We start from the raw sequence: 21209 nt of genomic DNA, 5'->3' as shown, positions 1-21209 counted from the left end.
CATTTGCACTCTGAGTGATGAGCCCTATGGTCAAATGGCCCCTCCCCTTTGCTTTCTCACACACGCACACACACACACACACACACACTGAACGAGCGACAGAGGAAGAGGTTCTGCTGCTGGCCCTTTAAGAGCTGAGCCTAGATCTCACAGCTTACAGCGAGGGAGGGAGAAGAGGAGGGACAGAGGCAGAGAGAGAGAGTGAGGGAGGGTGTAAGGCTGAAAGTGTGTGAGTAGAGAGACAGAGAGGAACACACAGTGTGTGTGAGAGAGAGAGAGAGAGAGAGAGAGAGAGAGAGAGAGAGAGAGAGAATCGGCTGTGTGTGTGAGAGGTTGAAGGATCACTTCTATCCCGTCTTGTTTTGGGGAGACTTACCTTGTTCATCTGAGCATTGTGGGACTGTTTTATGTTGTTGTTGACAAGAGCGACGGACCCTTACTCCAGCATGCTCACTGAGCCTGAGCTACCTCAGGAGTGTAACAGGTACGTGACGCTTTCTCACACACACACACACACACACACGCACACGCACACGCACACTAAAAACACACATGTTCACGTAGAGATGACAGAGACGGAGGACAAGACGGAGCGGGACAGAGATAGACGGAGGGGATACGAGTAGAGGAGCAGAAAGTGGAGAAGCATGTGTGTGGAGAGAAGACTCGGTCCGTGTGTGTGTGTGTGTGTGTGTGTGTGTGTGTGTGTGTGTGTGTGTGTGTGTGTGTGTGTGTGAAGTGTCTCAGCGAGTCGGCTGAGTTTTAGGCTGGAGAGTGTGTGTGTGTGTGTGTGTGTGTGTGTGTGTGTGTGTGTGAGACAGAGGCAGAGACGGTAAAGGAGAGTTGATGATTGAGTTGATGATGACTGACTATTCTTTTGGGAGAGATACCATATGCAAAGCCGGGGTAAAGCAGGCATTACATAAATACGTGTGTGTGTGTGTGTGTTCATATGTTTTTTTCCCCCCAGAAGTAACACAATCGTCCCACTTTTCCTCCTCCGTCCCCCCTGACTGAAGTTGTGTTGATTCAGTTCAATACCACCATAGACAAACTGCTTGAACTGCTTAGTGTGTGTGTGTGTGTGTGTGTGTGTGTGTGTGTGTGTGTGAAGAGAAAAAGAGACACTTTTTCAGAGAGTTTGTGTCAAAGTCAGAATGTGAGATCCCCACCTCTCATCTCCACTTCTCACCACCAACTTCATTTACTTCTGCTTTAGCCTATCAGCTATTTATACGTCTCTGTCTGCAGCAGCATGCAGCTGTATTCAACAAGTCACAATTACACAGAGAAATTCTGCATTTTTATACACTAACAAACAAACTAAATGAATAACTTCACCCGTTCCGAATTGGAAATGTTTACACCCTGCCCTCCTGCTCAGCCTCGTCTTTTGAAATTGACTTATTTCGCGGTTTATTTTTCACTTAATCCAAATTCAACACATGCAAACCCACAGTAATCCTATTGTCAATCTGCATGGTGGTGTTGTTGTTTGTGTTATTTCCTTCTTGCCTTATGCTTATGTTAATCTCACTGTGCCCCTCTGATGTTTGTGCGGGCCTGCTTCATTTAGAGGTGCGAACCCTTGCCCTCTCTCCGACGCTGTCAACACAAGTGGCTTTTGCCGGTGGAATAATGGCTGTTTGATCCTAATGCTGTGAGAGACAGATTATGTTATAATACCCAGCGTTTTAATACTAACACACACACACACACGCCTCTCTCTCCCGTCTCCTGCTTGACTTTTATTGCATTAAAGTAGTGCTCTGTTTTGCCCCCGATGAAACTAATCTTTTGTTCCAAGATAAACTGGGGTTGGTGGTGGTGGTGGTGGTGGGGGGTTTCAGGGGCCCCTCGAATTAAGAACACATTTAGATGTTGCGAAAAACGTGTTTTTAATAAACCGTTCAATCCGGCAAAGTGGTTAAGGAGAGAGAGAGAGAGAGAGAGAGAGAGAGAGAGAGAGAGAGAGAGAAAAAAGATAACAACAGCTAGTAGGAATTAAAAATTTAAAGGATTACACCCAAAAGCAGAATGTATGGAGATAAATGCAGGGATTACAATGACTTAGGAGGAGAGCGCTTAAAACTCTTGCTTTCCAGTAATGCACTCCATCACTGTGGCTCTGGCCGTGTGTGTGTGTGTGTGTGTGTGTGTGTGTGTGTGTGTGTGTGTATGTGTGTGTGTGTGTGTGCGCATTCGTATGTGGATGTATGTGTGTGAGAGCGAGAGAGCGGTAACTTCCATTCTGTGTGTGTGTGTGTGTGTGTGTGTTTCCTGTGTGTGTCGAGCACTAGTCTCTCTGCGGAGCAGAGTGTGTGTGAGTAGCCAGTGTGTGTGCTCTCCAGCCTCGGTGGTCGCGATGCTCTCGGTTCCTGCGTTTCTGTAAGTGTCCGCTCGCCTCCTTCACCCATGCTTCCTTTTTCATCCTCTCTCGCCCTCACTCTTCTTTCCTCTCCTTCTCCTTCAACTGTAACACCTTCCTTCTCCTTCTTTTCTCCTCAAATCGCATTGTTGTCAAAATTCAGCTGGGGTTTTTGATTGAAAAATAGTCAGTGAAGATGAGTTTGTCTGAGTTTTTAGTGTCTGTAAAGAAATGTAGAGGTGAGAAATCACTCCTGAAATTTAGTGTTTTTTAATTTGTTGCTACATATGAGTTATCTATTTCGAGGGTTACAAATATATATTTTTATTCTCATTTTATTTCAGCCAACAAAAGTCGTGTGATATGGTTTTCATCTCTTTTTGATTAGCCGTTTAAAAACGCACTTCTTGCTTTGCCACAGCGTGAATCCTCCTTGATTCACATTATTTAATGTTCTCATTTTATATTCTAATTACGTCTTTTTATGATTTCAACCGTTGTTTGCTTCTGCGAGCGCGCAAGCCGTGTATCGAAATTTCCAGTCGGAGCTGAAAATAGTGGAAACAGACTCTGCCTTCGCTAACACGGCCTCATCTGTTCGCTCAAACAGAAACAGAAGAAGAAAAAAAAAATACACACGGGGGAGAAACGGGAGGAAACGGGAGGAAGCCAAAGCAACCAAAACACAGTAAGGAGACATAAGAAGGAGATAGAGGATGGAGAGACGAAGGGAGTGATGCGGTCAAAGTGACACATTCCTCCCCGATGAGCAGGGGAAGGAGTCGGAGCAGAAGCAGGGTTACAGAGAAGTGCCGGAGATTGGGGGGGGGGGGGGGGGGGGGGAGGAGAGGAAGAGGTCTCTGTCGATGTGGTGTTAAGGCAGTGGTGGATTTTCACACCCCTCCATTTGTCCCCTCGTTTTATTGGGGTGTTTGTGTGCGCGTGTGTGTGCGCGTGCCACTGGTTGTGTTGACACTTTGATCGGTTTAAGCAGGACTCACTCAGATACAATCTGCCATTACTCGTCTCGCACTCAGCAACAAGGACGGTGTCAGCAGCCTGAAGGATTCCATGTAATTCCATCGAGGCAAACTGTTTTTATTTTTTATTACTATTCATAAATGTGTGTTTATTTCCAGCGGTGGTAAATAAGTGCATTTAGTCAAGTCCTGAACTTTAGTTTGATTTTACGGTATTTTACTTGAGTATTTCCGTCTGCTCATCTCCTAAATGTTGTATTTGTTTACAGTGACAAAGCTAATACTGCAATTGTTACTTTGAAGATATTAAACAATCTTAAGAATTATGAGATATCAATTCAGATCAAAGTACTCATCAAAATATATAGTATTTGAAATTGGCTCAACATTAATCACCTAAAACAGTAATCTGACACTTACACATTATTGCACAAGTGATAATGATTAATTATTATAATAATAAAACATTGTGAAAGAGGCCATTCTGCATAAGGAGCATCTTATAATTTGTGGTATAATTTTGAACACCGGATTGTGACTTTTTATAATGTGCTTTAGCTGCTTTAGCTGGATCTCTCCCATTGCTGTTTATCTGTATTTATTTGAATAATTATTGACTTTTACTGTGGTAATCATAGCCGTATGGGCCGTTTCTTTTTTTTTTTTAAGGGGAGAAATTCTTGTGGCCCTTGATAAAAACTTGTTTCCAATTGAAGTGAGCAGTGCTGCTTCCAGTGCGAGTGTCTCTGTACTTCATTTAAAAGGGCAAGATTAAAGTGGTGTGTGTGTGTTTGAGGACAGGGAGAATGTGTGTGTGTGTGTGTGTGTGTGTGTGTGTGTGTGTGTGTGTGTGTGTGTGTGTGTGTGTGTGTGTGTGTGTCTGTGAAGGAGAGAGAGAGAGAGAGAGAGAGAGAGAGGGAGGGAACGAGTAGAGTAATTGAGTGGAGTGTCCGTGCTTTGCAAACTAATGCGCCATTCTGCCCCTCTCTTCCCCTGTGGCCCTGTCCCGGCCTCCCTCTCTCTCTCTCTCTCTCTCTCTCTCTCTCTCTCTCTCCCTCTCTCTCCCACCACCTCGCACTGGAGGCCATTGTCTGGACCATATTGTCTGTCCCCAGAGAGCCTTGATAACCGTGTCTCCATCCACGGAGCGAGGGGGGGGGGGGCAAAGAGAAAGAAAGGGAAAGAAAGAACGACAGACAGAAAAATACCAGAGCAGAATGCTAAAGTCCCCCCCTCCCACACTTCCTCCCCTCTTTCAGCGCACTCCCACCCTCCCCCTTCGGCCCTCCAACTCTCTCCCACCACGGTGCGATCAGCTGACCCTCTCTGATAGTCAATAGAAGAAAGGGAGGGGGGGGGGGGGATTTGGCTGAATTTGTTCTTGTTGTTGTTGTTTATGGATGGGGGGAGGAGGAGTGGGTGTGTATGGGATAAAGGGGTGAGGGCGATGGAGTCTTCGAAGTGACTTGGAAAGAGAGAGTGTGTGTGTGTGTGTGTGTGTGTGTGTGTGTGTGTGTGTGTGTGTGTGTGTGTGAGGGACACAGACAGAGGTGTCCCTCCAGGCTAACTTGAGTCTGGTCATATGACATGAGGTCACAGGGTAGGGGTCAAAGGTCAGGTGGAGGTATTGCATCGTCGACCAAACAGGAAGACTCCAGCGGTGTGTGTGCGTGTGCGTCCAGGATTCACACTTCACATTCCTCTTCTTCTTCTTCTTCTTCTTCATCAGCCATCCATCAATTCAGGCATCTTGTTTTACACTAATCCTACTCTGTTGTGCTCTTCTATTTCTGTCTTTCTCTCTCACACACACATACCCAAACAAACACACACACACACCATTTACCATCCGTCCAATCTACAATAGGAGACAGTGTTAGAAGCTTGGAGCTCCATCCCAGTGCACCACAATGAAACCTCTGTCTTTCCAGGTAGTGAGGGAGGGAGGGAGAGAAAGAGAGGGGGAAGATAGAGTGGGGGAGAGAGAGAGGGAGACGGGGCCCGGGGGTGGCAGAGGAAAAAGGAGGAGACCATTTGGGCCGAGGTGGGAGAGTTTCAAAGTGCGGGACGAAAGGAGGCCAGCCGGGAGAGTGTGTGTGCGAGTATGTGTGTTGTCATTTATGTGGGAGAATGAGCTTTTATGTGTGTGTGTGTTTGTGTGTGTGTGTGTGTGTCTGGGTTACAGGGGCAGGCCAAGTCACTGACAGTGAGACAAATGTTGTGACTCCGTTATGGATTGCTTAACAAATGCAGCACAAATAGTGGCCTGGCGCAACAATGGAAAAACACTGTCCCTCGCTCAATAAACATTATGCAGCATCTCCCCCCTCGCAAAACACCAGGGGAGCGGGGCCGCCATCCACCGGATGCACTTTTCCTCTCTCCGTCTGCCCCCCCCCCCCTAATTCCCACTGCCCTTCTGCCTCTCTTCTCCCTCAACACTCAAGATTTTCCCACGAGCTGTTTTCACTTGGCCTTAAAGTGATGTCGACAAAGGCACCTAAAGTTTATAGATGGACGGACGGATTGACAAGCGTAACAAACTTTCCTCTCTCCCTCCCTCCTCCCCCCCTCTGTCTGTCGTTCATCTTTTCGCCAACCTTTCTTCCGTTCTAAAATGTCAGCGCCGATCACGCCGCCTGGTGACTCAGTGTAAAGACATAACATTCTTTTAAAGAGGGGAAAAATAGCCGAAAACATGACGAGGAGAGTATGTGGAGCGATGCCTCGCTGGTGACTAAAGCTCTGGGTGGATGAAAGGGTGAGAGAGGGAGAGAGAGAGAGAGAGAAAGAGAAAGAGACGTACTCCCAGAGGCCACATGAGTTAGCCCACGTCTTTTGCGCCCCCCCCCCCCCCCGTTTGCTTTCCCTACACACACACAGACACACAACACATGACTGTCTCCCCCGCGTGTGTGTGTGATTAACAGCGGTGACATTAGGTTGTGTGTTATTGCCTTTTGTGGTTAAGCTGGACAGGAAACAGAGTTTGGGCTGTCGGCCTCCGATTTAGGGCACCTCACAGAGGATGCTTTGTGTGCGTGAGGCTGAGTGTGTGTCTGCGCCTTTGTGTGTGTGTGTGTGTGTGTGTGTGTGTGTGTGTGTGTGTGTGTGTGTGTGTGTGTGTGTGTGTGTGTCAGGGTGTGTCTGTGTGCACATGTGTGTGTGTGTGTGTGTGTGTGTGAGAGCATATACAGGCAGGAGCTGTGTTCACATTCTCTCCCTGTTTACACACCGTTTACAGTGGAGAAAGTCATCAGGGAAAAATCCAGCAGTGAACAGCGTTTTGCTTCGATGCTAACAGGCAGAAACTTTTCGCTTTTACGATGTCACACTTCATGTTGAAACATCTTTGGAAACCGTTATTAAATTGGCATTTTTGCCTATAGACTCTGGACATTTGTTTTGGCTTTTCCCCCCACACTCGTTTCTATATCGAAATGTGGGAACAACATAAAAACAATTACTTTTATGCTTTTAAAGTCTAATCAATAAATGATAATGCTTGGCAGGAATATGAAAAAGGGAAAAAGGATCATCATTGACTCCCTCTCCCAGGTCTCCCCTCTCTTAATCTTTATCCCTCCATCTTAGCCTTTCCTCTACGTTGCTGCCCCACTCTTCCCACTGTTCAAAAGGACAGCCTATAAATAGATATTAGGCAATATCCTTAAGAGTCTGCACAGAGAAGAAGGGAGAGGAGGAGGGGAGGGAGGGATGGAGCGACATTCTTACAAACAGCTGATTGTGTAAAGAGGGAACAGTAAGTAAGACAACACCGGAGGAGAGAGAGAGAGAGAAAGGGAAAGAGCAGGAGGACAGACGATGTTAAAATAAGTTCAAGAGAGTGTGACGGAGGGATGGAGACGGAAAGAGAAGGAGTTTTGAAAGCTGAGACATGGAATAGCAAGTGTAGAGAGAGAGAGAGAGAGAGAGAGAGAGAGAGAGACTAGAATAAAAAACAGCGATGGCAATAAAGCAAGTGATAGCGCGACACGGGGGAAAACATTTGTTTAAATTCCCGCCTGAGGTGTCATACGGATGTAAATGTTGCGGTCGGCTCCTCCGAGGCAAAGCGCCCCGGGTGCCTTATCTAAAAGGCGCATTCCGCTCAACTATTTTGATATGCCCTTCCATTCCCTCAGAGAACAATTTCAAAGATCGCTCGCATTTCCACGCAAATAGACCTGAGTGACAGGCAGGCACTTTCTTAGCAGTCACAAGGTGGCAGGGAAATAAATAAATAAAAGAAATAACAACAACACAAATGTCACTTTGACTCCTGACAGCACTTTGGAATTAGTCGGCATGCTTATTTTTTACTGCAGACGATGGATTCGACTGAACGTACAGCATTTGTGCAGTGGTTGAAATAATGAGTGGTAATTTTAAAGAGAGGCCGAACACACACACACACACACACACACACACACACACACACACACACGCGCAGGCATGCAGACACAGAAGCGCACACACACTTTACTGTGGAATTCTCCAGAGGAGGCTCCCACGCTCCCTGAAAGCTTGTTCTGAGTAGAGGAGTTAACAAGAGCAGTTAGCACCATGATTATGTTAGCAGCCAGACACACAGAGCGAGAGAGCCCGGGCGTGTGTATGTGTGTGTGTGTGTGTGTGTGTGTGTGTGTGTGTGTGTGTGTGATAGCCTGTGACATGGCTGCTTTGTCTTTCTCTCACTCTTCAGTAAATCTGAAACCAATCTTTGCCCCCATTTTTTTCCACCCGCTTCCTGCGCATGTGAGCGTCCTCTCTCTCGTAAAGTGCGTGGCTGCTTACGTGCCAACATGAAATGGACGCGTTGATTACAGTAAGCCGAGGCCAGGAGACGGTTAACCACCGTCCGTGGCGATTATTCGGCCCGTTAATGGACGCGCGTCGCTGTCCGATTAGTGACTTAGCAGCAGTGGACATATGTGATATGAGAGGGACTTAACTGAGGAGCCGCTAATCATCAAAAAGCCAAGGGGAAGTGGCACTCTAATCTCAGCTTAGCGCTCTCACCGTGTGCACGGATGTGTGTGTGAGAGTTTCCTGTAATAAGACTTTGGTGGGCAGAAGACACAAACAACACATTATAATTGTGTTTCTTTGGATTTTACTTCTTAATTTTGATTGTAAATGACAAAAATAAAACCCTGCCGTGTTTGTTGCACTGGTGTTATGTCATTTGAGGGATTTGAGACATCCCCTAAAAAGGCTAGCAGCATGTGCGCATGTATTAAGTGTGTTCATGACGTGTGTTTGGAGTGAGCTGTTTGACGGGGTTAAATTGTGCTAACGATCTGTGATTGTGACCTGGACGACGATGAATTTATCTCCTCGATGAAACCTCATCGTTTCTTAATCCTCGCGTCGCGTCACGCTGCGCTTCCTCCGGGTCTCGTCCAGGCCTCCGCCGGCACTGACAGCCCTGCCAAACTTTAAATGAAGTAGCCGGCGCAACCTGCACACCCGCCGTGCCCAATTGTGTAGTAATTCGACTTCAAAGGCAAACGGGAGGGGAGAGAGGGAATTTTATAGCCGGAGAGGAGCTGTGAACGGCCTCCCCATTCACAGGCACCCACCTCTGAGGAAGTAGTAGCAGAGCACGGGGGGGGGGGGGGGGGTGAAGAAGAGTGGAGGAAGAAGAAGAAGGAGAAGAGGAGCAAAAACAGAAATAAAAAAACCCAGCATAAAGCATGATGAAATGTTTGCCACTGTGTTGTTTTCTTTCCAAGAGAGAAGAGTTCTCTTTGGCCCGCAGAGTCTTGCGATACCTCTGTTGTTTTTTCCGTGTTAATGTGTAACTGCCGCCTGCCCGTCCAGATATGTCAGCATGGCTACCGGCAATGACGGATAGTAAAATTGCTAAAAGCAAAACCAAAAGGTCCTCATGTGCACGTCGATGCTTCTGCCGCCGTGCAAAACACTGGTGAGGTGAGAGGCTCCAAAGCTAACCCCAGGTCTGTTTGTTAAGGGGTTACGACCAGGCGGAGGTGTGCACAGGACACAAGGGGAGGTGTGTGTGTGTGTGTGTGTGTGTGTGTGTGTGTGTGTGTGTGTGTGTGTGTGTGTGTGTGTGTGTGTGTGTGTGTGTGTGTGTGTGTGTGTGTGTGTGTGTGTGAAACAAAAGGCCCCAGTGTGAGAGAGTGAAAGGAGGCAAAGTAAACAGGCAGTGATGAAGACAGACCTGCAGTGTTCGGGCCTCTGTTCTATGTATGCGTGCGCGTGTGTGTGTGTGTGTGTGTGTGTGTGTGTGTGTGTGTGAAGTTTGTACAGCTGGGCCTGCCGCTCACATTGGATAGACACACACACACACACACACACACACACACACACACACACTTCTTTCTCCTCAGTCATTCTATCAGCAGTATCATAAATGTTATCACGAGTCGATCACAGTGTTAATATGAATTAGATTTCAAATAGGAAATCTTTACTGGTCTCAGTTTTTGCTGAGCAAGCCCACGGAGATACAGTGTCCAGGATAGACCGATAAAGAAGACATGTCGCCTGTGTGTGGGTGTTTGTCTCCGGCACACATTGTCCTGCCTTAATACCCTGATTATAACTGGTTAAGGATATTTGTGATGATCAGAATTAGTGAGATTGTAGTTTTGCACAACTTGATTTAACAACCAAAGCTGTATATTTGACTAGTAAGTATTACATGGGTCCCTCATAAGTGCACAACATTGAAAAGCCCTGTGGAGCCCAACTCAAAAACCCAAGCAAAGAAAACAAATCGCTTGTCTGTGTTTCTGAAAACGTCTCATTTCGGAGATAAAGAAAGGTTCTCAGCAATATGCATATGATAACACCAATTTGTAAATTGCTCTCAGTTATTAGATTATCTGTGAGTTCTATGAATGTTCCAGGCGAAATCTCCACATAAAACAATTAACGGTTATTAAATTACATCACTGTGGCGGAGAGTTTTTTTTGTATCACTGGAGTGTAGTTTATTTGATTTTGACCGTAACCCCCCCCCCCCCCGCCGCATGTCTTTTAGCGCGGCGCTCTCCTCAGCGCCTCCAGCGAGCGGCACTCAATGTTGTTTGCCTTTTCACTGTCGTAAGGTAAATAAGCAATGAATTAGCGGCGGGGCTGCTCCGAGGAACAATGCCAGATGTACAGTCCAGAGGAAATCCAATAGAGTCAAGAGTGTAATCAGTTTAACCAGAGACTAGCAGGGAGAGAAGGGGGGGGGGATATTGGAGAGAGGAAGAGCAAATCGGAGACGGACGAGGTGCAGACGGAGGATGAAGACATGGCGAAAGTGAGAATGAGCAGAAAAATAAAATAAATGTTTTAAATCAAAGAGAAAGAAAGAATGAGCTGACTTTTTTGAGAGCCTGTTGCTTATTTCTCCTTTTCTCTTTTCTTCCGCACGACCCTCCCCTCCCCTCCCGTTTTCGCGGCCCCTCCGTCCACGCCTTCGTCCACGCCTTCGTCCACACCTTCGTCCACGCCGCGCGCCGCCTCTGTGCGGCCGAGCTTTAGCAGCCTATTACCCAGGGTCATAGTCGCAGTGGCTTCAAGGCCGACAAGTGCATCTGAAAGCACTCAGGCGATGCTGAGAAGCACATTAAATTCTATTATAGCTGCATAGTCACTGCATCTCCATTCAGCTGAAGTACAGGGAGGCAAATTTACCTTGTGTGAGACAGAGTTCACCTAATAGATGTGGCTTTATATCCTTTCCCTCTTTTCAAGGGAACAAAGCCACGATAACAAATGCAAACAGCGGGGCCTTCGTGTTGCCAGCTATTTTCCTCCGGCTCCTCTATTGTCCAGAGGTTTTCATAAACACATATTATTGTCACCGTGCATACTACTCTCACTCCGTCGCTCTCTTCTTTTTTTTTTTGTATTTTATTTTTTCCTCTTTCCCACTCTGTGTGTCTCTCTCTCTCTCTCTCTCTGAAAGCCCATTGTCGAGACATGGTCATTTCCTCCACAATGCCGGTGCAAGCGGGCTCCATTTGCGGTAATGGCCCCGTCTTTTGGAAACGTGAACGTTGAATGGCCCCCGTGGTAAACATACTGTAAGACCTGAGAGTGTGTTTGAAGGTCTGCCAAGGAGCTGGATTGCTCACCGGCCCGACTGAAGGGGGACATTGTGTGGACTTGCGCTGCGAGAGCCCTGTCGACCGAGAAAGAACTAATCCGGAGAAAAGGGAGGGAAGAGAATTGGTGCAGGTTGATGAGCTGAATGGGATTCGGTGAATACCTGCTGGGAGGACATAAAGATGTCTTCGCGCAGGGTTCTTTTACAGCCAAGCGGGTATAAATTCAAAGTTGGATCAGTCCGTCCAGCAGTTCACAGGAACTCCTTTTACCCACAGGAACATGCACACTTCCTGTCGCCGCCATCATGTAAGCTATTATATCATCCTTTGAATATTGCTCACTCTTCCCCTTGTTTTTCCTTCTCTATCTTTTTTTTTCCAGGATGTCTTCCAAGCGACCAGCCTCTCCATATGGGGGGACAGATGGAGAGGTAACCATGGCGACCAGCAGACAGCGAATGGAGGATGAGGATAGCGAGGGACTGGGCGGTGTCATCCACCTCCCCCTGGTCTCCTACTGCGGCAAGGTGTCCCCTCGCTCGCCCCCCAACCGCAACTTGGACAGCCCCCCCAACATGGTGAGGACAGCCGCCCGTTCCTCATATTGTGTTTCGTGAGAGCGCCCACCCACGGGTGACGGGGACCCTTGAGCGCCGACTCAGGGTCACGCCGTGAAGCAGGTGTAACACGTGTACGAGCCACAGTGTGCGTCACGGCCTCAGGTTTCCAAACCCAACGGAGTAGTCCCATTACTTTAGTTTTATTTGGGGAACTGTATCCCTGTTGAAAACTTTCAACATTGTTTTAAATTAAAAAATAAAGATATTTGCCAAAAATGATGGATACAGTCAACTCAACTGCGTTTTCACGTTATCTTCAGTGTCAACATAATCCAGTGACAGGCGTCTGTACATCCATGTGTACACAGCAAACAGGGTTTGTTGTACATTGTAGCCCACAGCGTAACTCATTGAATCCATAGTCACATTGTACTTCTTCTTTACATCCCCCATAGCATTATGGGAACTATAGTTCTGAAACTTTGCTAAAAGCAAATTGACAAATCGTTGTGGATGTATTCAGCAAGAAATCCGATTTCTTTCTTTATTCTGAAATGGACATATAATATAGTTTTAGGAATGAAACAAAAATAATTAGAATTGTGTTGCTTTTATACAATTTCTAGACAAGCAATCAGTAATTATTCTGCATATTGAAAACAAAATGAAGGCTTCTACAGTCTGGATCTCGGAACGCGTCTTTGACTCCGGTATGTTGTTTACTCCTCTAATGGTGACTAAGAGTCACCTTTTAAACCCCGAACACAAAGCCAACAATGTGGAAACAAAATGTATGTTTGGTGATTCAGACATGAAAAGAGTGAGTTTTCTAAAGAGGCAGAAATTGACTTTTGACTCTTGTCTTGTGTGTGTGTGTGTGTGTGTGTGTGTGTGTCTGAAAAGCAGTTTGGTGCTTGGAGCTGGAGTTTTTTTTTTGTATTTTTGTTTTTCAGGAACAGAAAAAAAAGAAAGAAAGAAGGTTCAAGGCTACTTTTTAGGTGCACACGTGTTTTTGCTTTTGTGCGTGCGCCACCAGCTCGTCGCCTTGAGCCCGTTTGATGCACAGTTGCGTGACTGCACAATGTGAGCCATCGCAGTGAGTCATTTTCTTCTGGATGAAGTGTGACATTGTGTGGCGGTGCTGTACGTATGGCCTCCATGTGCTTATGCGCGTATTTGTGCAGTTGAATTGCGTCTTCTGTTATTAGCGTAGGGCCTCGCTTCTGACAGTTGCCTCTCGTGTGTGAGTACACGGGCGCATTGTGTGTGCATTTTTAAGATGACTCCTGCATGTGACTCATTCTACATTCTATACATGTGGTGTGATTTACAATGCATGTTTCAGTACATAAGTGTGATTATGTGACTGTATAGGGTATCATGTGTTGCAGTATGCGTTATTTAGTTCTTTAAAATCATGTCGGTGTAATAAAATGTTGACTTTCCACCGTGAGAAGCGTGTTATTAACATTTTAGAGCACACCTTGTCACAGCGGGCGCTCTGATAACCGGCGTCGACCTTTCCCCCCCAATACTGACAATAAATGCCCTGCGTGCTGTAAAACAATGAAACAGTGCTTAGGGGCTGTAATGGAAAGCTAATTCTGTAATTAGCTGTTTAGCCTGCTGTCCCCTCCCACCGTGGACTCTGCATGTGTGGCAGGTGCCGACTGTAAACCAAAGTCCTGGGACCGTGGGGGAAGCACAGACACACACACACACTCACACACACACACTCTGGGTTATCTTTTTCTGTTGTGGACAGTGATTAGATTATTCCATGTTCATTTAGATTGACTTATCTTTTGCTATATTCAAGAAAATATACAAACAGATCATACATATTTCGTACAGAGACAGCGTTGATGTGTGTGTTGTCAGAAAGAGGGGTGGGAGGGGGGGTTCTCATACGCAGCATAATAGATGATGTGGCTTATGAAGTGGCAAGCCAGGGTGTGTGTGTCTAGCAGGCGGGATGGGGGCTTATCCGACTGCCTGCTTGGCATGTTGTAAGATGTGTTTTAAGTTTTTTTGGTGGTGGTGGTGGTGGGTGGGGTTTACAGCTTCAATCCCTTCGCAGCTGACTGTCAGTGAAGAGTGGATGAAGAGAAGTGGAGAGATTTACAGCGTGGCGGGGGTGTCTGTGGGCGTGGGGTGGGGGTCTGTCCCTCTCAGGGCAATTGTCGTAAAGTGATGGGGGGGGGGTGTGTGTAAGGGGTGACAGGGGGTGTGTAAATGGCTCATTGGCGACCGGTTGACTTGGAAGTGAGGCAGCGGGGGAGAGCGAGCCGGGGGTGGGGGGGGGGGGGGACTACAGCTTTATCTTGTCATAGTAAATTAACACGGCGGCGGAGAAGCGCTCAGCTACACGCTGACCTCTTCATCCCGCCCGCCTCGCCTGCCTGCTCGGCTTTGGCCCGGCCACTCTACCTGGCTGCTGCAGCTGCACACACACAGGAAAAAAAAACAGAAACAGCACTCTCTCTCACACGCACACACACATTTTAAAAAGCTGAAAGGTGCCACATTATTCACTGTTTTTTCAAATTTCTGTTTTGGGCAAACCCCGGCACTCACCAGAGAATGGTGCTTTTCATAATGGTTCGCAAATGAATGTGATCAAGCTAAAAGGGTGTTTTATTGAAGTTTCTCACTGTGCTGGTTGGACCCTGATTGGCTGAGGAGCGGCTCGGTTCAAACGCCTGATGGGAAGGATTTTAACGGTAGTTCGGTGAGGTCATGATGCGGCAGAGTTAGTCAGGACGTTTCACTTTATTCCCCAAAGAATCTGAAAATCTCTGAATTAACACGACAGTGTGCCTTTTAATTTTGCAGAATTTTTGAATACCTTTCCTTCTTGCTTGCTTGGTGTTTTCATGTTTGTGTTTTGCACATCCTTGCAGAGAAAAGAAAATGTTTTCACATTAGGCAGAGGCAAGCATCTTCTCTCATAAATGTGTTAATGGACAAACACTAATTATTTCATTAACAGGCAAGATGCACGCCACCGCGATCGGAAAACTATAAAGATATTTTCATCAGGCATTATTTCTTATTCATTTTCCTCCACGAGCCCTCTCTTTCCCTCTTTTTTTTTTCCTGCAATTTCTATGTGTGATTATTGTGTGTGTGTGTGTGTGTGTGTGTGTGTGTGTGTGTGTGTGTGCATGTGAATTTGACAGATTTAACACAGTCATTGAGCAGTCTTGAGACACAGTGGTCACACTTAATTTCTCATGCCAGTGATGCACTAATGAATCAACACACGCTTGCCTGTCAACAGCGAGGGGTCGCGGTAAAATATACTGGCGCACGTTTTTGCCCAACTGCCATTTCAAATACAGAAAATACAGCTGAGTGGTTTCAGATTAGGACAAGGCCAAGCGTTTAAATATAGAATAAGAATCGGGGCATCCGACTTGGTCAACGCCAACTGTGTTTTGTGTCATAAACTAAACTAATTATGCATGTGGTACTTTTCTTTTTTTTGTTAATTCGGTGGTTTCCGTCGAAGTAGCTCCACCATATTGTTGTAACAGGAGGATAAAAGTAATGCTTGTCCCAGCCTGAGGGACCTCGAAGTCAGAACTGACAGTGTCTGTGTTTAGCCGTGGCATGTAAGGGGATTTGCTGCATGCATAAGTGTGTGTGTGTGTGTGTGTGTGTGTGTGTGTGTGTGTGTGTGTGTTTGGCAGTGTAATCGGAGGTGTGTTTAGTGTATGTCTTGGAGATTGGCAGCTCTGGCAGTAGAGCTAAGTCCTTACCCCCCTGCAGGAGTGATCAGTGACATTCTCTCGGTGTGTATTTGTGTGTGTGTGTGTGTGTGTGTGTGTGTGTGTGTGTATTTTAGTCGAGCAGCTGTTTCCAGTTCTTCCCACTGCCACATTGTCCATGCCTTGATCCGCAACAACGCGCCAAGCTTCGAATATATTTTTTTTTTCGTCACACATACACCTTTGCGCAGCCCGAGACATGTCAGGCTACGGTAGAGAGATAGAAGGGGGGGGGGGGGGAGAGAGAGAGAGAGAGAGAGAGAGTTTCTTCTGTCGGGCAACAGAGAAGGAGGAAGGGAAGAAGAAGAAGAACATGAACGGCGGCATCTGTGCTGGCTGTAGGAAAAAAAAAATAGCATTTGGATGTTGTCCCCCCCTCCTCTTTTTCTGGCAAGACTTACGTGTTTTTAAAACCAACCTCCCCTCACAGATGAGCTTAAGAAGACAAAAGTTGTTTAATTCGGTTCCATTGCAGAGGCAGTAAAAGGATAAAGAGAGTGAGGCGCAATTTTTACTTTGTTCCAGTCATTTTGGAAGAGAATTGACATCTGCAAACTAAAGGCAGAACCGCCCACACTGCCAGCCTGCCACATCCAGTGCATATAAATACATATATATGCAGGCACTAGCACATGAACACACACACCTACAGGCTATGTGCACTCACAGTGTCACACATGTACGCACGGAAATGGCTGAAAAAAAAGAGAGAGAGGAGGGCACGAACAGTTTACAGTATCCAGAATTTCCGTTTGTACGTATGAATAAATGCATGTTGATGAGGAGAAAAAGTTTTTGCAACCGCGCGCTCCCGCAGGAGCCCGTTGGCCGCGCGCGCACACACACACACACACACACAAACAGACACACGGAGTGACACCCGTTAACAACGGGAGCTCGCTCTGTCTTGGACTTCACCAGATCACCAGGGTGCGAATGTCAGCAGGGCACGTGGATTAAATGCTGAGAGGTTGATGGGGGGGGGGGAGAAGAAGAAGAAGAAAAAAAAACAAAACATAAGCCATTTAAGTTGCCTCCGGGATAAGGCCGTCTGTCTGACTTCACACATGAATAATGTCACGGGCCCTAATTTAGCCGATCTTTGAAGAAGCCCCGGCTCCCTGCTAATTCCCCTTGATTTGGAAATGACCTTCATTGTTGAACGCGGTGAGATGACATCAGATCTCGCAACAAGCGCGGAGAGATCCGACAACCCCTTCAACCCCCCTGTCCCTCTGTCCCTCCGTCTCCCCCCCCCCCCCCCCCTGTATTCTTACTCTGTTTGTTTTGTTTGCGCGACATCTTTCTCGAAAGAAAGAGTGCGGCTGTTTTTAAGTAGGCGCTGGATTAGATAAATGGGATGTGACAGGTGTGACCGCTGCCTTCAAGATGCCTGCCTTCCCCTCTCTCTCTCTCTCTTTCTCTCTCTCTCTCGCTCTCTCTCTCTCTCTCCATGTATCTCTCTGTCAAACCTGCTCTCTCTCATTTCCTCCAATAACATCTCCTCCCTCTCTCTCTCCTTCTCTCCTTCCCCTTTTCTTTCTTTCTCTCTTTCTTTGACTTCTACCCACTTGCACTCCTTCTCTCCCTCCGTCTCCCTCCATCTTTGCGTGTCGTGCCGGCGCTGATGCAACTCGTGATCACAAAAGCCGCTCATTTGAAGTCTGAATTTCCCTAATCTGAAGAGCAGGAGAGAGAGTGAGAGAGTGAGAGAAGGGAAGGCAGCAAGGGAGGGAGACAAGAGCAGGTCGAGTCGTCAACTTGGTCAGGTGGTAAGCGGAGAAGAGTAAAGTCTTTCAGCGCTTTAAGATCACAAGATCACTTCACTCCCCCCCCCCCCCCCCCCAGCAGCCCTCAGCTGGTCTGGGCATGCTGGAAGCCTCGCCGGCAACGGGTTTGAAACCTCGTCACCAGCATCCCACACCGGCCCGTATCGTCACTGTCACACACCGTCCCTCTGTTGCAATGCGTCTGCAAAGAGAGAATTAGTGAATTATTGAGCGGCGCTGACTTATTCAGAGTGTGGAAACACACGGCGCCCAATGGGAGAGAGAGTCGGTGAAGTGTACAAAGAAAAAAAACAGCAAGTGATAATGGTCTGCTGTACCTCTCATACAGTGTTTGGCCACTGACAAATGAAAGCGTGGTCAATATTAAAAGCCTCTGCCCGGATTTATTCCCTCAATAGAACACAGGTTTGAAACTTTGTCACGTAGCTTTATTTCTTTTCTTTCCCCTCTCTTCTGCTCAAATGGATGCTTTTATTAAAAAAGGAAAATGTCACGGCTGAAGGTTAGAAAAGAATGGAATCCGGTCATCTGGGGTCTAGATGACTTCATTGTGCACTGTGATCTCAGTGTTAAGTTCCACTTCCACCGGCAGCCGGTGAGTTAATGATTAGAAAACTATCTCCACCTTAATACGCCATAATGTCATTAATACAGCCGGAATGCACCACTGTGTCTCTCCCTGTACCTTTGTCTGTGTGTGTGTGTGTGTGTGTGTGTGTGTGTGTGTGTGTGTGTGTCTGCAACACACGCAGACAGTCTGGAGTACTGTAAGCGTGTGTGTGTGCCGCTGTCCGAGGTGGCGCGCTCCATATTGTGGTGAGATTAGCCAAAGATTAACCCCGTGGACCATTGACCCTCCCGTCTACAGAGAGCTGAGCTGACAGACTGACTCCCTTGTTTCTGTAGTTAGAGAGCACAACACAGGCGTCAACACACCTGCGTGCGCGCGGGGTCGGTCGGTGCGCGTTCTCGGTGTTCTCGGGCCCGAAGCTGACGTCGTCCTCCTTCTCAGTGTCACCGTTAATTGGGCTCAGCCGGCATTAAGTCTATCATGCGGGGCTTTCCGAACAAACACAGGTTTTATTAGGTCAAAGATTAATACGCCAGAAGTTACTCACCAGTCAGCTGCTGTCTTTCTTACTGTTTATTCATCCAACTTCATCGAGATAATCTAATGTAACAATAACCTGAAGGAGTTTTAAAGACACAAAATCTTTCTAAAATGACATTACCATTAGTTTGTCATTCATTATGAATGTGTTAACTACTAGATAAAGGATGTGTCTGTACTTTGAGTCCAGTGATACCAAATGAAGGAATAACATTTTTGAGTGTGTGTGTGTGTGTGTGTGTGTGTTGTGTGTGTGTGGGGGGGGGGGGGGGGGGGGGGGACTTTAATCAACCAAAATAACCCCCCAAAAAAGAGTATGGTGGTTAAAAATTAGGAATTTAGGAATCAAAGCTGTGTATTTTATTTTCTACATATGAGATTCGTATGATTTCCATAAGTCATTAAGCTGCACATATTAGAGACTGTTTAAACTTTAGACACAGGACAGTAGGATAATTATTCCTCCCGACAGCTTGGCAAAAGGCACAGCTTCACTCTGAGCCGTATATATTATATTCTGTGTCCCTCGTGCTGATTCTTGTTCTGTCAGTTCCTTTCATGAATTTATGGAAATGACTTGACACCTCTCCAAAGCTTTGTTTTTCTTTCTCTTTTTGAAAAAGGATCTATTTTTTTTGTTGTTGTTGTTGTGATAGTCCTGTTTGATGGAGTTGCATCCTCAGCATTAATCGTCACGAATCGTAGGACAAAAGTAGCGCGGCGCTCAACTTTGGGTTTGGGATTGGGTACAGTAGAGTTGGACGTCCCTCAAAGCCGAGCCGCCGATGGCTTTGTAATGAAGAGTTAGCGTGACTCTAAGAGTGCGCGCAGTCTCTTTCGCTGTTGTTTCATGTGCTCGTTCTGTCAAGTACCTCCAAGTCAGTCAAATGCAGATTCCCGAGGATGAGAGAGACCGGGAGACGAAGAAGAAGAACAAGAAGAAGAAGAAGTGTGCCCTAACTGAGATAACTGGCCGGGGATGACAGTTGGTTGCACTGAGCTGTGAGAAGGGGAGAAGGAGAGAATAAAAGGAGCAGGAGAAAGAGAGGAGGATGGAGATAACGAAGGGCATATGCCAGCTCCTCCTCCTCCTTTTTTTTCTCCTTGTTTCTTTATTTCCGTCTTAAAGTTTACCTCTTCCTTTCACCTCCCCCTCTCTCTTCCAGGAGCAGGACGGCTCTAAGGGGAGCTCCCTGAGTCCTTACCCCCAGCACAATGCTACCTCACCGGGCAAAGAGGACGGCGGAGGTGGAGGGCGGACCTGCAGCGACGGCGGCTCGGCCACGGGCACCATGGGGACGCCCGAGAGACGCAAGGGCAGCCTGGCAGACGTGGTGGACACGCTGAAGCAGCGCAAGATGGAGGAGCTGATCAAGAACGAGCCGGAAGGTCAGTGATGAAAGGAGGGGACTGGCCAGATGTGTGATCTGGAACTCCCCCGCCATCTCTCTGTTGTCCTTTCCCTCTTCTTCTTCTCTTCCTGTCCTGGTTTTCTCTCTCTCTCTCTATTATGAACTCACACACATTCAGATGAGAGGCAAGCCTTTGTTGACCCCAGCACACGCAGACAGACAGCATCAGCTGTTCGGGGGGCCTATTGTCCACCAAGCTTTGCATATCTACGTGACAAATAAGATGTATGCGTGCCTGTGTTAGCGCGTGTGTGTGTGTGTGTAGTAGTGTGTGAAAAAAGGCCTGACTCCTTGACAAAACTCTCCAAATGTTTCCCGGCTTTAATTTCGGGACGCTCAGGTTATCTTTGTGCTAAATGAGCGCTAAATGCGTCTTATCACCTTTCCTGCTGCCTTTGTAACCCTCCTGGGATGACTCTCTCTCTCTCTCAGCCCTCAGATGAACATTTCACACACTGTTGCAGACACTGAACCAGATTTTCGCCCAGGGCCACATAGCTTAGCTCGATTAGCCCCCACATTTTCAATCTCAAATTTAGCCTTGGGCTAACAGTTGGAGTCAAGAGATAAAATTAGCCCACGGCCGGCTCTAATTTCTCATTGGGCAGATAAATAGGTGGGGGGGGGGGCTTAAGTCAGTATGAAACGCATGCGATGGTGTTAATGTGATAAGGAGATTACCAACAGGTGTCCAGCCTGACGGGATAAAATAAATAACATTGTGATCTTTTGGTTGAGATGTCACACTGCAAAAATTACATTTGTTTAATTGATAGTCAAAATATCTCATAACAGTTCATTTAAAGGCACAATCACATTTCAGTGAAAAATAGGGACTTGATTTTAGACAATGCTTCTTGAATATTATCAGCATTACAGGCTCATTATGACACAATAATTCCTATACAAGTGAAAATTAGTTTTCCCAGCTAATTTCAACATCTGTTTTTTTAAATCTTGAAAGGCTTAAATATGACATTATATTTCAAGAACTCCTACCAAGCAAATCTTATTACACGGAAACACACCTTGTATTCATTGTGTTTTTTTAATTATTTTTTGAAAGTGGCCTTTGCGGCCTAGTTCTCTATGGCAGATGCATGCTGTGGCGACCGCTAGATCTTCTTTTACACTTCCGTG

General features: G+C 46.7%; 1 protein-coding gene across 1 annotated transcript; it reads left to right on the top strand.

Moving 5' to 3' along the window:
- Window positions 1–211: 211 nt before the first annotated feature.
- LOC137877187 (transcription factor SOX-5-like) lies at window positions 212–20627 on the top strand. Its single transcript, XM_068716924.1, has 3 exons — window positions 212–484; window positions 11806–12001; window positions 19824–20627. Exons 1-3 carry the CDS (start codon window positions 408–410, stop codon window positions 20052–20054), a joined length of 504 nt encoding a protein of 167 aa, XP_068573025.1. The 5' UTR covers window positions 212–407; the 3' UTR covers window positions 20055–20627.
- The last annotated feature ends 582 nt before the right edge of the window (window positions 20628–21209 follow it).

Source organism: Cebidichthys violaceus, unplaced genomic scaffold (assembly GCF_023349555.1).
Source record: "Cebidichthys violaceus isolate CVI_PGR_0920_01 unplaced genomic scaffold, fCebVio1.0.p SCAF_21, whole genome shotgun sequence".
Lineage (NCBI taxonomy): Eukaryota > Metazoa > Chordata > Actinopteri > Perciformes > Stichaeidae > Cebidichthys > Cebidichthys violaceus.
Note: the sequence above shows the minus strand (reverse complement) of the source record. Positions and strands in the feature narration are given on the sequence as shown.